Below are 13266 nucleotides of genomic sequence, written 5' to 3' on the forward strand. Positions count from 1 at the left end.
CTTGATCCGGAACTTGTTGTCGAGGAATCCCGGAAGGGGTAACTCGCGCGAGAGAAGCGTGTTCGCTACCCAAAAGTGAAGAACGCAAAGCCGCGACTGAGACGGAGGAGAGGTCCTCTGGGTAGGTTAGCCTCTCACAGGTAGGGGGATGTTCTTCATTCTGTCTCCAATTGGAATGTTTCTTCCCATCTAATTTTATAAACACCCTCTCACCCTTTCATCTTCTCCTTTGTAAACTGTCTTCCGCCCAGTGGCCGCCGGAGCCACTGTTCCGGTTCGGCCAGTCGTCTTTTGGAAGAAAGGACCAAGCTGCTGGGGAGGGGAAGGACCCAGAATTTCTAGTTCCCAGGCAACGCCTCCATTGAGGCAGCGTTGATGGATTCCCTCAGAATGTGAGAAAATACCGAGCAGGCCTCACACTCTGCTGAGTATTTATTGAGTACCCACAGCGTAGCAAGTTGTTGAGGCCTACGAGGAAAGAAAAGGCCTCTAAGAATATGATCGAAAAATTTCCTCCCTGTGTCACACAGACATAATGTCTAAAAGAGTATTTAATATTTTAACAATCCCAGGCACTGTACTAGACGTTGAGAATTATGCACAGTGGTTATGTGTTATTGTTACAGCGGCTCTGGAAAGTAAATAATTAAGACTGACTGTGGGGTGGTAAAGACTTAAGAGACAGGTTTGGTTTGAACTACACCTTCATGGGTGAGGAGGATTTTTTGTGTGTTTAAGTGGAGAAAATTATTTCAGGGAGAGATTGCTGCTTGAAAATACCTAGTCATTTGGTGTGGCTGAATAGTAAGTACACTGCAGCAGGAGAGGAGGATAGAGTAGGTTGAAACCAAATTGTGTAGTTCTTTGAATGCCTGCGAAGGGATTTATGTTTTATTGTTACCCCACCGAAGTTGGGTCCACTCACCCAACGGGTAGCAAACGGGTACCCAAAGGGTACTGAACCGGGTTGTGGTGAAAGAAAGCACGGTCTTTATTGCAGGGCCCCAAGCAAGGGAGTGGGAGACAAGCCTCAAATCCACTCCAACTTGGTGTTTGAGTTAGGGATTTTTTTAAAGGGGAAGAACAAAGAGGCTGGAATTAATCGCCTTGTAACATTTCTGTGACTTTCCTTAATTGTAGTTTCAGGAGTCAGGATGTCTCTGGTTTATGATTCTCTGGCCAGGTGGTCTATGGCTCGAGATCTGTTAGCTCTATCTTGCCCTGGAGAAACAACCTGAGTGGTAGATGATATCTACAACAGCAGTTTTAGTGTATTGACAACAACAGTTTTAGTCATCAACTCTGGTTGGTTAGTATTCAGTTAGTGCAGGGTTGAGGTCACAGCGGACAAGAAAGGGGATAAAGTTTTGGATAGAGAGATTAATCATAAACTCGGTAAGGGACTCAGTTTTAGGGGGACTTGGTTTCCTTATTCCTTAGGCTTGTATCCAGTGATTTTCGAAAAGAGAAATTACAGGATCAGATTAGTGCTTTAGAAGTACAATTAATTATAATGGCAGATGGACTAGGATGAACTAGGGCACAAGTGAACCAAATATGGAAAGATTACAGGAAGTTTGAGAGGGAAGGGAAGATACTGAGTTCAGTGTAGGACACAGTTTAGACCACTTCACAGACATCTAAGTGGTGAAATCCAGCAGAAGCTGGAAGTTCAAGTGTGGCGCCCAGGGAGACGCTCTAGGAATCCTCAGCATTTGTTGATTCAGGAATGAGTGGGATTCTTCATTTCACAAACTATTTATTGTCTATCTCCTACTAGATTGTTCAGTGTGCTTCTCCAGCGTCCAGAACTGTGCACAATAGGCCCTCAGTAAACATTGATTGATTGATTGATTGAATGGAAAGAGAGTATATAAACCAGCACTGTCCAATAGAACTTTCTGCAGTCATGGAAATGTTCCATATCTTGCTAACTCATAGAGTGGCACCTAGCCACTTTTAAGCTGTTGAGCTATTGAGCACTTGAAATATGGTTAAATGTAACTGAAGAACTGAATTTTCATTTAGTTTTAATTTAAGTTTAAATGACTACGTTTGGCTAATGGTTGCTGTATAGGACAACATAGGTACAGACTGAAAAGAGGGCCAAATGTGTAAGCTTGGGTAATACATACATCAGGGGCCAACAGAGGACATATGGCCAGAAAAGGAGACTGGAAAAAAGGTATCAGAAAGGTAGGATGATAATAGGGTTGGGTTAAAGAATTCAAGGGAAGAAAGCTTAAAGAAAAGTTATCAGTGAGTGGTGCAGAAAACTCAAGATGAGGCCTAAAAAGAGGCAAACTGCATTTGGCAATTAGCTAGTATCTGATTCCTTAGCAGTTTCAGTTGAGTGGGGAAGGGAGACAGGTAACTGAAGAAGTGTAGAGATGAAGGGAAGAGGAAAAGTGAGGCAGTGGTTTAAGGGTCAAAGAGGGTTTTTAGGTTGGAAAAGGCCAAGGGGCAGTAGCCAGTGGAACAGGATAAATGGGGGTAGCATGCTTCAGAAGGTAATGGAATCACAAGCATTGGTGAAAGAGGTTTAATCTGGCTGAGAAATTAGAAGGCACCAAGAGGAGGAGGGTTTTATAGGACATGTTCGTTTGGCAGTGCCGTCATTGCCCGGGATTGTCAATGAGACTAAGATAGTTATTTTTACCTTAGTCTCAAGCACTGGGTTTATTGATATATGTTTATAATAGATATGCAGAAAAGGGGACAGGCTGAAACACTTTTTACAAGTGTTAGATGTTGATCTGATCAGGCTGATAGGAGATTAGAACATCCTAAAGAATAGAGATGCTAGTATTAATTTCAACATTTTAGATTTAGAGACTTCATAAGATATGGGGCAGAAGTGATAAACAAGCTTGGTTATTTCTGGAACTTTTTCTGCTTTTTGTTTATGATGACTGTTACTGATATATCTGTTTTAAATAAAGCTGAGAAAATGAGAAACTTTCCGTCATGACCTTTTAGATGAGTATATTCAACATATACTCTATGTGTAGTTCCTTTCTCCAGATAGTGCCTGAGTCTGGTATGTGGGATATTTGGTTACTTTGCAACCTAGAAATTGGTACAGAGAATCCTTCTAATTCTTGATATAGAAGGGTGTGTGTGTGTATTGTGTATATATATATAATTGAATATTTATTCTATTTGTAGTCTGGTTGTTAGATTTTCAGAGAGAAGTCCTGCTGATATGTAAGCATCATGTAGTAACTAAATGATAGATGCATTATGAGATAATGTGGGTTCTAATAAGAATTAAATTTTATTTTCTTTTTTTGTGGCTGCAAAGGCATCTAGAGTCATGTCAGTACAGCCCTGTCACCATTTTAGGCACACCAGTGAAAGAGGACTGAAACTAGGTGCTGATGACTTAACCATTTATGACCCTCTGGTCATTCCTTCTCCTTTATCCCTAAATGCTTGTTTCCTCAGGGTTCTGTTTAGCCGTTTCTTCCCTCGATATACTTGACCCAGTGGCCTTACCCACTTTCATCACTTCAGTAACCTCAGTTATATGTTAATTTCTTTTAAATATGTATTTCTAGCCTAAGCTTATCTTCTGACCTCTTAAATGATATATCTTTTTTTTTTCCTGGACATCTCAACCAGGATGTCTTTTGGTCAAACCAGGCGTAATATATCTAAAACTGACTTTCGTATGTTTTACTTTCAAACCTTCTCTTTCACCAGAATCCCTTCATCAGTAAATAGTACACTTCCAATCTCCATTTGTTCAAATCTAGGTGTCATTCTAAACTTCTCCCTTTCTTTTATCATCAGACTTCCAGTGAGTCACCAAATCATACAGGTGTGCCTCAGCCACTTCTTTCCTTTCACATTGTCACTACTCTTCTCTGAGTGACTGTCATCTCATCTAGACTACTGGGAAAGACAACAGAGTAGTGTTAAGAACACAGGCTCTGGAGTCAGGCTGCCATTTACTTAGCTTTGTGAACTTGGGTGAGCTACTTATATTCTCTGTACCCCAATTTTCACATCTTTAAAAATGGGGATAATAATTCTGTATTTACCTTAAAGGACTGTTGGGAACATTGAAGGAGACAATTCATGTAGAGTGTCAATACCTAATATATACCTAATATAAAACCTAATTTAGCAATTATTAACTGTTACTATGATTACATTATAGCAGCCTCCTGGTCAATCCCCTGTATCTGTTCTTACCAGCGTCTAATTCATTCTTTATACTGAAGTTCCAGGTGATCTCTTAGAAAACAAAAATCATTTCCCTGCAGCAGCTTCTCATTGTCCTTAGGGTAAATTCCAAACCGTCTAACATGGCTTACAAGGCCTTCTGTGATCTGCCCTTCTTTCTCACTTTGTTCTCTGCATCTTCCAGCAGTCTGGACTGCTTTCAGGTCATTTGACATGTTGTATTTCTCTCCACTGGCCTGCCCACTTGGTGTTCTTTCTGCCTGAAATGATCTTCCATCCTTCTATCTTCTTACTGATCCTTTGTTGCATTTTAAATATTTCTTCAACGAGGCCTTCCCTGACCTCCTACACTGAGCTAAAGCACTTTATGTACCTCCCAACACCTTTTTAAAAAAATATATTTATGTATGTATATATGTATATATTTATTTATGGCTGTGTCAGGTCTTAGTTTCGGCACGTGGGATCTTTTGTTGCAGTGCACAGGTTCTTCGTTGTGGCGCACGGACTTCTCTGTAGTTGTTATGCACGGGCTCTCTAGTTTTGGCACGAGGGCTCAGTAGTTGCGGCTCGCAGGCTCTCTAGTTATAGCATGTGGGCTCCAGAGCACATAAGCTCTGTAGCTGCGGCACGTGGGCTCAGTAGTTGCAGCACACAGGCTTAGTTGCCCCGCGGCATGTGGGATCTTAGTTTCCCAACCAGATATTGAACCTGTGTCTCCTGCATTAGAAGACAGACTTGTCTTTCTTTTTTTTTTTTTTGGCTGCTTTGGGTCTTTGTTGCTGCATGCCAGCTTTCTCTAGTTGTGGTGAGCAGGGTCTCCTCTCTGTTGCGGTGCACGGGCTTCTCATTGCGGTGGCTTCTCTTGTTGTGGAGCATGGGTTCTAGGTGCATGGGCTTCAGTGGTTGTGGTGCGTGGGCTCGGTAGTTGTGGCTCAAGGGCTCTAGAGCACAGGCTCAGTAGTTGTGGCACATGGGTTTAGTTGTTCTGTGGCATGTAGGATCTTCCCGGACCAGGGATCGAACCCATGTCCCCTGCATTGGCAGGCAGATTCTTAACCACTGCACCACCAGGAAGTCCCGGAAGGCAGATTCTTAAGCACTGGACCACCAGGGAAGTCCTCCCTAATGCCTTTTCATAACATTTACCATCCATGTAATTATTTGTCTTCTCCTCCACTCATCTGTGAACAACTGGCAGTGGCCTGTATTGTTCACTGTATTCCTAGTCTAACAAAGTATGTGTCTGGTACATAGGAAGTCAGCAAACGTTTGGGTTTTCTTTAACTTCTCTTTGCCTCAGTTTCCTCATTTTCAATATACAGAATTAATGCTAACTTCTTACAGTTATGTGGATCAAATGACACAATACATTCAGAGTACCATTGAAGCTTTGAGCTATGACAACATGAAGTTTTCTTAAAATAAAATGAAAGAAATTCAAAATTAGGACTGAGTCATCTCTAAACCACTAGCAGAACGTAAGCTTCATGAGAGAAGGGACTTCTTCTCCTTTGTGTGCTCCTGTATTCCCCCAGATCCTAGAGCAGAATCAGTTCATATTTGTGGGAGGAAGGAGGCAATATATCTTAAAAATAAAAGAATTAAGGGCTTCCCTGGTGGCGCAGTGGTTGAGGGTCCGCCTGCCAGTGCAGGGGATACGGGTTCGTGCCCCGGTCCGGGAGGATCCCGCATGCCGCGGAGCGGCTGGGCCCGTGAGCCATGGCCGCTGGGCCTGCGCATCCGGAGCCTGTGCCCCGCAGCGGGAGAGGCCACAGCGGTGAGAGGCCCGCATACCACAAAAAAAAAAAAAAAAATAAAAGAATTAAGAAAGCAGATGAGCTTAATGACGCACTTCTGACTATGATTCAATAACCTATTTCTGTAGCTACACTCAGGACTTTTGTCACGTTATAATGTTCCATTTCCAAACTCAAAACCCCAGACATCTCTCTCTAACCATAGCCATCTGCCTTTCCAGCTTACTTCCATCATACCTTAATAGCATGTGCATATCCTCTGTCACTTTCCTGTCCTTAAATCATTTTCTAAGAATGTGGATTTCATGGCTTATCATTTCAAACATTCTTGCCCTCACCCTAAATTCCCTTATGCCCTTGTGTCTTGGTGCTTACTCTTAGTAGAATTCAAACTTGGATAAATCCAACTATCTGTCGTAGATGGGGATGATGAAGGAAGAATATAGGTGCAGCAGATTTAGTTCATATGTTTGGAGACAGTGATTATGTGGTTTTAGTCTTCTGGCTTCTATTTTCTCTGTGAAGTATGAAGTCATCTCTTCTATATTTTTACCTATACTCAGGCTGCTAAGTATTGCTGAGAAGATCATAACTTGTAGGTATGGTACTGTTATAAAATCATTACTAATCCTAAGCATGTTTTCAACGTTCCTCTGCAATCCTGCTGTGTTTTGCTGTAACTTTTATTTCAGTCTTCCTCTTCTCAACTCCAGCTTGACTTTTGTACAAAATAACTCCCTCCAGGGAACAATTTCCTGCTTCCAAATCTACAGCCCTACCTGCATCTAAACCTGTCACATTGGGAAAGGTGTCCCTTCTTTCCAAGACCAAATCTCTTCACAGGGAGTTCTTCACAGGGACTTAGGTGCCTCCCACCTACTGCTTCCCCCCACCCCCCGTACGCGGGCCTCTCACTGTTGTGGCCTCTCCCTCTGCGGAGCACAGGCTCTGGACGTGCAGGCCCAGCGGCCACGGCTCACAGGCCCAGCCGCTCCGTGGCACGTGGGATCCTCCCGGACCGGGGCATGAACCCACGCCCCCTGCATCAGCAGGTGGACTCCCAACCACTGCGCCACCAGGGAAGCCCCCACCTACTGCTTTGTATTATTATTCTTTCCCTATCTTGAGCATCTACCTACCTTTTCTCTGGATCCATCCATTAACATTTAAATATGTTCAACATTTGTATATACTCATCTTTCCATCCTAAGGGGAAAAAAAACCTTTCCTTTTTCTTCACAGCCCCTTGTATCTGTTGCTTTTTCTTTCTCATTTGCTTTCACTTTCTCTTTCTTGACCCCACCTCAAACTAGCTTCTGCCCCACAACTACCCCATATTAGTTTTTTGCCGAAACTAATGGACATATTGTCTCAGAGTGCTATCAACTATTCTGGAAATATGTTCCTCACCACATTGTCCTGGTATTCCTGCCTCTGTATCTGTAAAAGTTGGCCATTTAAGAAGGCAGCTCCAGGGACTTCCCTGGTGGCACAGTGGTTAAGAATCCGCCTGCCAACGCAGGGGACACGGGTTCGAGCCCTGGTCCAGGAAGATCCCACACACCGCGGAGCACGTAAGCCCGTGCACCACAGCTACTGAGCCTGCGCTCTAGAGCCCATGAGCCACAACTACTGAGCCCGCGTGCTACAACTGCTGAAGCCCACGCACCTAGAGCCCATGCTCCGCAACATAAGAGAAGCCACCACAATGAGAAGCCTATGCACCACAATGAAGAGTAGCCCCTGCTTGCACAACTAGAGGAAGCTCGTGCGCAGCAACGAAGACCCAACCCAGCCAAAAATAAATACATTTTAAAAAAGAAAGAAAGAAAATAACAAGTGTTAGTGAGGATATGGAGAAACTGAACCATTTAAAAAAAAAAAAAAAAAAAAAAAGTAGCTCCAGACAGGATCCAACTAGAGAAGGAGATGCATGAACTACTATAAAATGCAGAGTTTTTTTGGTAGGTCTGAATAGTAAAGGATTCTAATGGACTCCAAGGAAGTGGAGATACAGGTTTTATAACATTAAGTAGCAATTTCGGGGAAATTAGTTTTGTTCTGGGGAGGGCAGAGTTTGAATTTGAGATTGCAAATGTGGGGATATTGGGTTGTTTCACTTTTTTATTAACTGTATGTTTGACTTAGAAAAGCGAGATACATAGTACAGCAGTGTAATGTGTTAAATTATATTTTTATAGTTTGGAGACAGAAGAATTTATAGTCATTTTCTTTTCCTTCAGATATTAAGTGTACTCCATCATTCTCTAACAATTACTGAAGGTCTGTTAGCCCGGTTTATCTCATAATCCTCCCAATCCTTCTTTGAGATCTGGAGACAGCCATGACTTATATGAAAATCTGTTTGCAAAGGCATTGGTTTTTTTGTTTCCGAATTAGAGACTTGAGTCATAAGGCACTAGCCTACCAGGCCCAACACAGTTTTTTAAAAATAAAGTCACTTGCAATGAATGCAAAATGGTATAGCCATTTTAGATAATAGTTTGGCAGGTCCTCAAAGTTACAGAGTTGCTATATGACCTAGCAGTTAAGACTTCTAGGTATAAGCCCAAGACAAATGAAAACAGATGTCCACACAAAAACTTGTATTTATAGCATTATTCATAATAGCCAAAAGGTAGAAACAACCCAGATGTCCATCAACTGATGGAATAGATAAATAATATGTGGTATACCCATACAATGGGATATTATTCATCAGCAAAAAAGGAATGAAGTATTGATACATGCTACAGTGTGAATGAACCTTGAAAATATTATGCTGGATGATAGAAGCCTGAAACAAAAGGCCACATGTTGTATGGTTTGATTTGTATAATTGTCCAGAATAGGCAAATCCATAAGGACAAAGTAGCGTAGTGGTTACCAGAGACTGCGGGACGGAGAAATGGGAAGGGACTACTAATGGGTGTAGGGGTTTCTTTTGGGGGCAGTGAAAATGTTGTGGAATTAGGTAGTGGTGATGGTTGTACAACATTGTAGATATATGAAAAAACACTGAATTGTACACTAAAGAGGTGAATTTTATAGTATGTGAATTACATCTCAAAAAAGTTTAAGATTCCCTGTATTATCCTCATTTTAAAATATTTGATAACATTGCATACTTTAACTACCATATAATTTCAAAAACATTAATATGTTCTAATTTTAACAAAAAGAATAAAAAAGAACTTTATGGTAAAATATGTATTTCCAGGACTGCCATAAATGCCACACAGATTATGCACTGTACAATTCCAAGGGCACCACTTATATGTTCTGCAAACATGCTGGCCCCCTGTATTTCAATGTATAAATGCTTAGATACTATTTATTCCACTAGAAGAAACTGATATGACTGTTTGTGCCTATACACTGAAGCGTCATGAATCCAACAGCCTCAAATGTAGACTGATATAAGTGCTTTATTGATGATTCAAATACCATGAACAGCTTTGCTGGGGTAATAGGAATTTCTAAAATAGTAAGGATAAATCCAGATTTATATGATAGTTATATAACTTTGATTTATATGATAGTTATACTACTGATTTATATGATAGTTATACTACTGGTAAATTGAGTTTGTTAAAACTATGCAAAAAATACTTTGTGTCCATATGCAAAATGAAATTGGGTTCTACTCTCAGACATTAATAGTTTTTCATCTACAGTAATGTCCGGTGGGACAAATCTTCACATGTAAGGCTTTTAGCATTCCATGCCAAGGTCTAGTAAATGTCAGCAGCGCACCTCACTCCAGGCCCATTGGTGTGACAACCAGGAACTTCTCTGAGGGGTTGGTACCATCTCCATTAAGAATTAATGCAGTAGGAAGACACAAGTAAATAAGCACTCACTATATTCCAGAAAGAGTGAGGTAATCTTGGTTTCTCTAGATCCTTTAGGCATCTTGGTAAAACAGAACATTTCCTTTCTCCACAAGACTTAGCAAAAATTGAGGAACGGAGCTTTGTTGTATCCAAGAAAGAGATGTACTCCTCACATTGAGATTCAAAATGACCTAAATTGCTTCACCTGTATTTTTGAACCTTTTCTAGTACACGGGGGAGAAAAGATAGTACATGCCTAAGATCCAAAACATATTTTGCCTTTTTTCTGGAAGAATTAAAATATTGCTGCTCATATACTGTGAGGATGTTTTATCTGGTAAGCCTGTAACTTTCCACTGCTAGATAGTGACAACTTCTTTTTCCTTTCAGATGCTCTCCAAACCCTTGGTTATGGAATATTTGACTAATCCTGGTGCACTCAGCTTGGCTGCCGGAGTTGCTTGTGGCATGTGCCTGGGCTGGGGACTCCGAGTACGCTTTGGAATGATCCCCAAGAGCTCGGTGAGCGAGACTGACACTGACACCAGAACAGAAGCAAGCACCTTAGGAGAGGGTGGGGAGTACAAAATGATTCTTGTGGTTCGAAATGACTTAAAGATGGGAAAAGGGAAAGTGGCTGCCCAGTGTTCTCATGCTGCTGTTTCCGCCTACAAGCAAATTCAAAGGAGAAACCCTGAATTACTCAAACGATGGGAATACTGTGGCCAGCCCAAAGTGGTGGTCAGAGCTCCTGATGAAGAAACTCTAGTTGAATTACTGACCCATGCAAAAATGCTGGGACTGACTGTAAGTTTAATCCAAGATGCAGGACTTACTCAGATTGCACCAGGCTCTCAAACTGTTCTAGGAATTGGGCCAGGACCAGTAGACCTAATTGACAAGGTCACTGGTCACCTAAAACTTTACTAGGTGGAATATTGTATGATGATGGTCATCCCACCACCACAAGGGTTTGAAACTGTCAAATTCTAACAATAAAAGCTGAATTTTTTCCCCCAACTTATGTATTCTTGAGATGAAAATCCGTTCCTGTGTTCTTCTATCATGTACTTGGCCTGGTTACACAGTTATCTTGGGCTGGAAAAAAAAAAAAAAAAAAAGTTTGGTTAATAAATAGTCCTGGTGGTTCAAGAGATGGGTGCTGAAACAAGAAATATTTAAGATGAGAGGCAAAGGTCACAATAAAATTGGATTATGAGGTGGGAAACAGCATTTCCTATGTGTGGTTCGGTCCCTTTGTGTGTTAATAGCTCTTCTATTACCCCCCTTGGAAGATCAGGGGTCAGGGGTACTACCATTAGGTGCAAACTGTAGTTTGTTTTTCCTGCCTTCAGTTTTTGGATGACTGCCTATATTATTAATAGATCATGGGTTTAAAATCTAACTTTGTGGATTTGTCTTAAAGCTGAGGTTTTACAGCACTGATATAACCCACCCACGCTGTGTTTCATGTTCATTCCCTGACCCACACTGGCTAAAGTTTCTCAGCAGTGGTCCTACATCTCTTTAGTTCCCCCCAACCCTTTCCTAACAATGAAGACACTGAAACTTGCAAAGTGACTTGTATGGACCTTGAAGGTGATAATGGGCCCACGTAAGAATTTATGGTAATTGTAAAGTGAATGTAGCTTATCCCAGCATCCCACTATTTCTTTACCTAGAACTTAAGGAACTGGACAGTTATTTAAGGGCACCTTATTTCCCTTTTGATCGTTACACACTTAGCATGACATAATTCCAATAATTACTATGTTATACCAGCTGCCCAGAATATGAAGGTTCCAGCTCCCAAGAGTCACATAGCTTCCTGATCTCTTTTTTGCAAAAAGCCATTTTTCTTGAAAGCCTTCTTTAGGGGGATCTTGACAGGATTTCTAAATTCAGTATATCCCTAAGAACTATGATGATGTCAGGGAGAATTTTGGTAACAGGCACATGTTAAGTGACTGCAGCTCTCCATGGTTAACTTCAGCATTAGCATTAGTTAGCACTTAACTTCAACATTAGCAGTAGTATAGCACAACTGCAAGCTCTAAGGTCAGTGGAGTCTGGGCAGAACACTACAGACTACTGCAGCCAGTCTTAAACGTTCTATTTTGTCAGTTTTATCGTTTACAGTGGCATCTGACAGCACAGAAGAAATTGCAACTGAGAAGGATGCCACAATAGCAACTGTTTCTAAATAGAATGTTTATACTGGATTGGAAAGTGACACAACAGCATGTAACTGAGTTGAAGAGAACCCAATCCTAAATGTATGATTCTGGCTCCAGTAATTTCTGAGGCTTGCCTCGGAGACTGATGGTTCTCGGTTCAAAAGTGCATTCCCAACAGGATGGTCTGCCGTGGCTGATGTAAGTAATTTTAATAAATCATGGCATATCTACTAGGATGAATGGTACACAAATTCTGGTAGTTATGGAAACATCATGTTTGTTTTCTAGCTCACCTGTACTTTCATATTTATTTTATAGGGTTCATAACCTTATGGTCCACAAAGTATACTCTGCAGAGCCCTTGGGGTCTCTAAGACACTTGCGGGGGGGGGGGGTGTCAAAACAATTTTCCTAATACTAGGATATTCTTTTCCTTTTCCACTATTTTGACATTTGCAGTGATGATAAAAAAAGCAATGGTGGGTAATACTGCTGGCACCTTTCACAAATCAAGGCAGGGGCACCTACCTGTACAAGTAGTCACTGTAGTTTTCACTGCCCTACACTTAGCTTAAAAAGAAAAAAATTCACTTCATGTCCTTGATGAAGCAGTAAAAAAATTATTAAATTTGATCCTTGACTGTTTGTCTTTATATTTTATGTAACATCAGACACTTGGTGCACACTGAAGTGTGACTGTCATCTTGAGGAAAAACAGTTGTGGCTGAGTCCTGAGCTGAACTAGCTGCTTTTGTCCTCAAACATTTTTCGTTGCAAGAACTGACAAAATCTAGTTAACCAGACCTGGATGTTTGGCAGATATAACTACAAAAAGTTCATCTTCATGATTTCAAAGTCCACATTTCAACTAACCACAAGTATCTGGAAAGGCTATTAAAATACTCCTTCCTTTCCTTATTAAATATCTGTATGAGGCCAGATTTTCTTCATATACTTCAAAACAAAACAGATTGAATGCAGAAGTAGATATGAGTCCAGGAGTCTTCTGGTACAATGAACTTTAAAGAGACTTGTAAAAAATAGTACAATGCCATTCTTCTTGCTTGACTTTTGGTTGGGGAAATATGGTTAATTCATTATTGCTTATGTTAACGTTCAATGAGTTCATTAGTCATATTTAAATGGTTAATAGTTTAAAAAAACTGTTTTAACTACTAAAACACAGTAAGTATGAATAGATAAAACCCCACATAAACTAGAGCTCTTTGGGATCTTCAGTAATTTGAGTATAAAAAGGATCCTAAGAAAAAGTTGGAGAACCGCTACAGCAGCAGTCCCCAA

General features: G+C 41.0%; 2 protein-coding genes across 4 annotated transcripts in view; one reads left to right on the forward strand and one right to left on the reverse strand.

The window, feature by feature from the left end:
* The first annotated feature begins 36 nt into the window (after nucleotides 1-36).
* Nucleotides 37-10807, forward strand: PTRH2 (peptidyl-tRNA hydrolase 2). Of its 2 annotated transcripts, none has more exons than XM_067020455.1 (2): nucleotides 37-121; nucleotides 10178-10807. In XM_067020455.1, the coding sequence occupies exon 2, from the start codon at nucleotides 10178-10180 to the stop codon at nucleotides 10715-10717; it is 540 nt and encodes a 179-aa protein (XP_066876556.1). In that variant the 5' UTR covers nucleotides 37-121; the 3' UTR covers nucleotides 10718-10807. The 2 variants fall into 2 exon arrangements, with proteins under 2 accessions (XP_066876556.1, XP_058903767.1); XM_059047784.2 differs by having other exon boundaries at nucleotides 50-140.
* The window catches only part of CLTC (clathrin heavy chain), a 66280-nt gene continuing 61297 nt past the window's right edge, over nucleotides 8284-13266 (reverse strand). For both annotated transcript variants that reach the window (XM_067020450.1, XM_059047672.2), the window contains one exon: nucleotides 8284-10885. In XM_067020450.1, coding sequence (XP_066876551.1) covers nucleotides 10851-10885 — 35 coding nt within the window. In that variant the 3' untranslated portion in view covers nucleotides 8284-10850. The remainder of the gene's footprint in view (nucleotides 10886-13266) is intronic.

The sequence above is a fragment of the Kogia breviceps genome, chromosome 19 (assembly GCF_026419965.1).
Source record: "Kogia breviceps isolate mKogBre1 chromosome 19, mKogBre1 haplotype 1, whole genome shotgun sequence".
NCBI classification, from domain to species: domain Eukaryota; kingdom Metazoa; phylum Chordata; class Mammalia; order Artiodactyla; family Physeteridae; genus Kogia; species Kogia breviceps.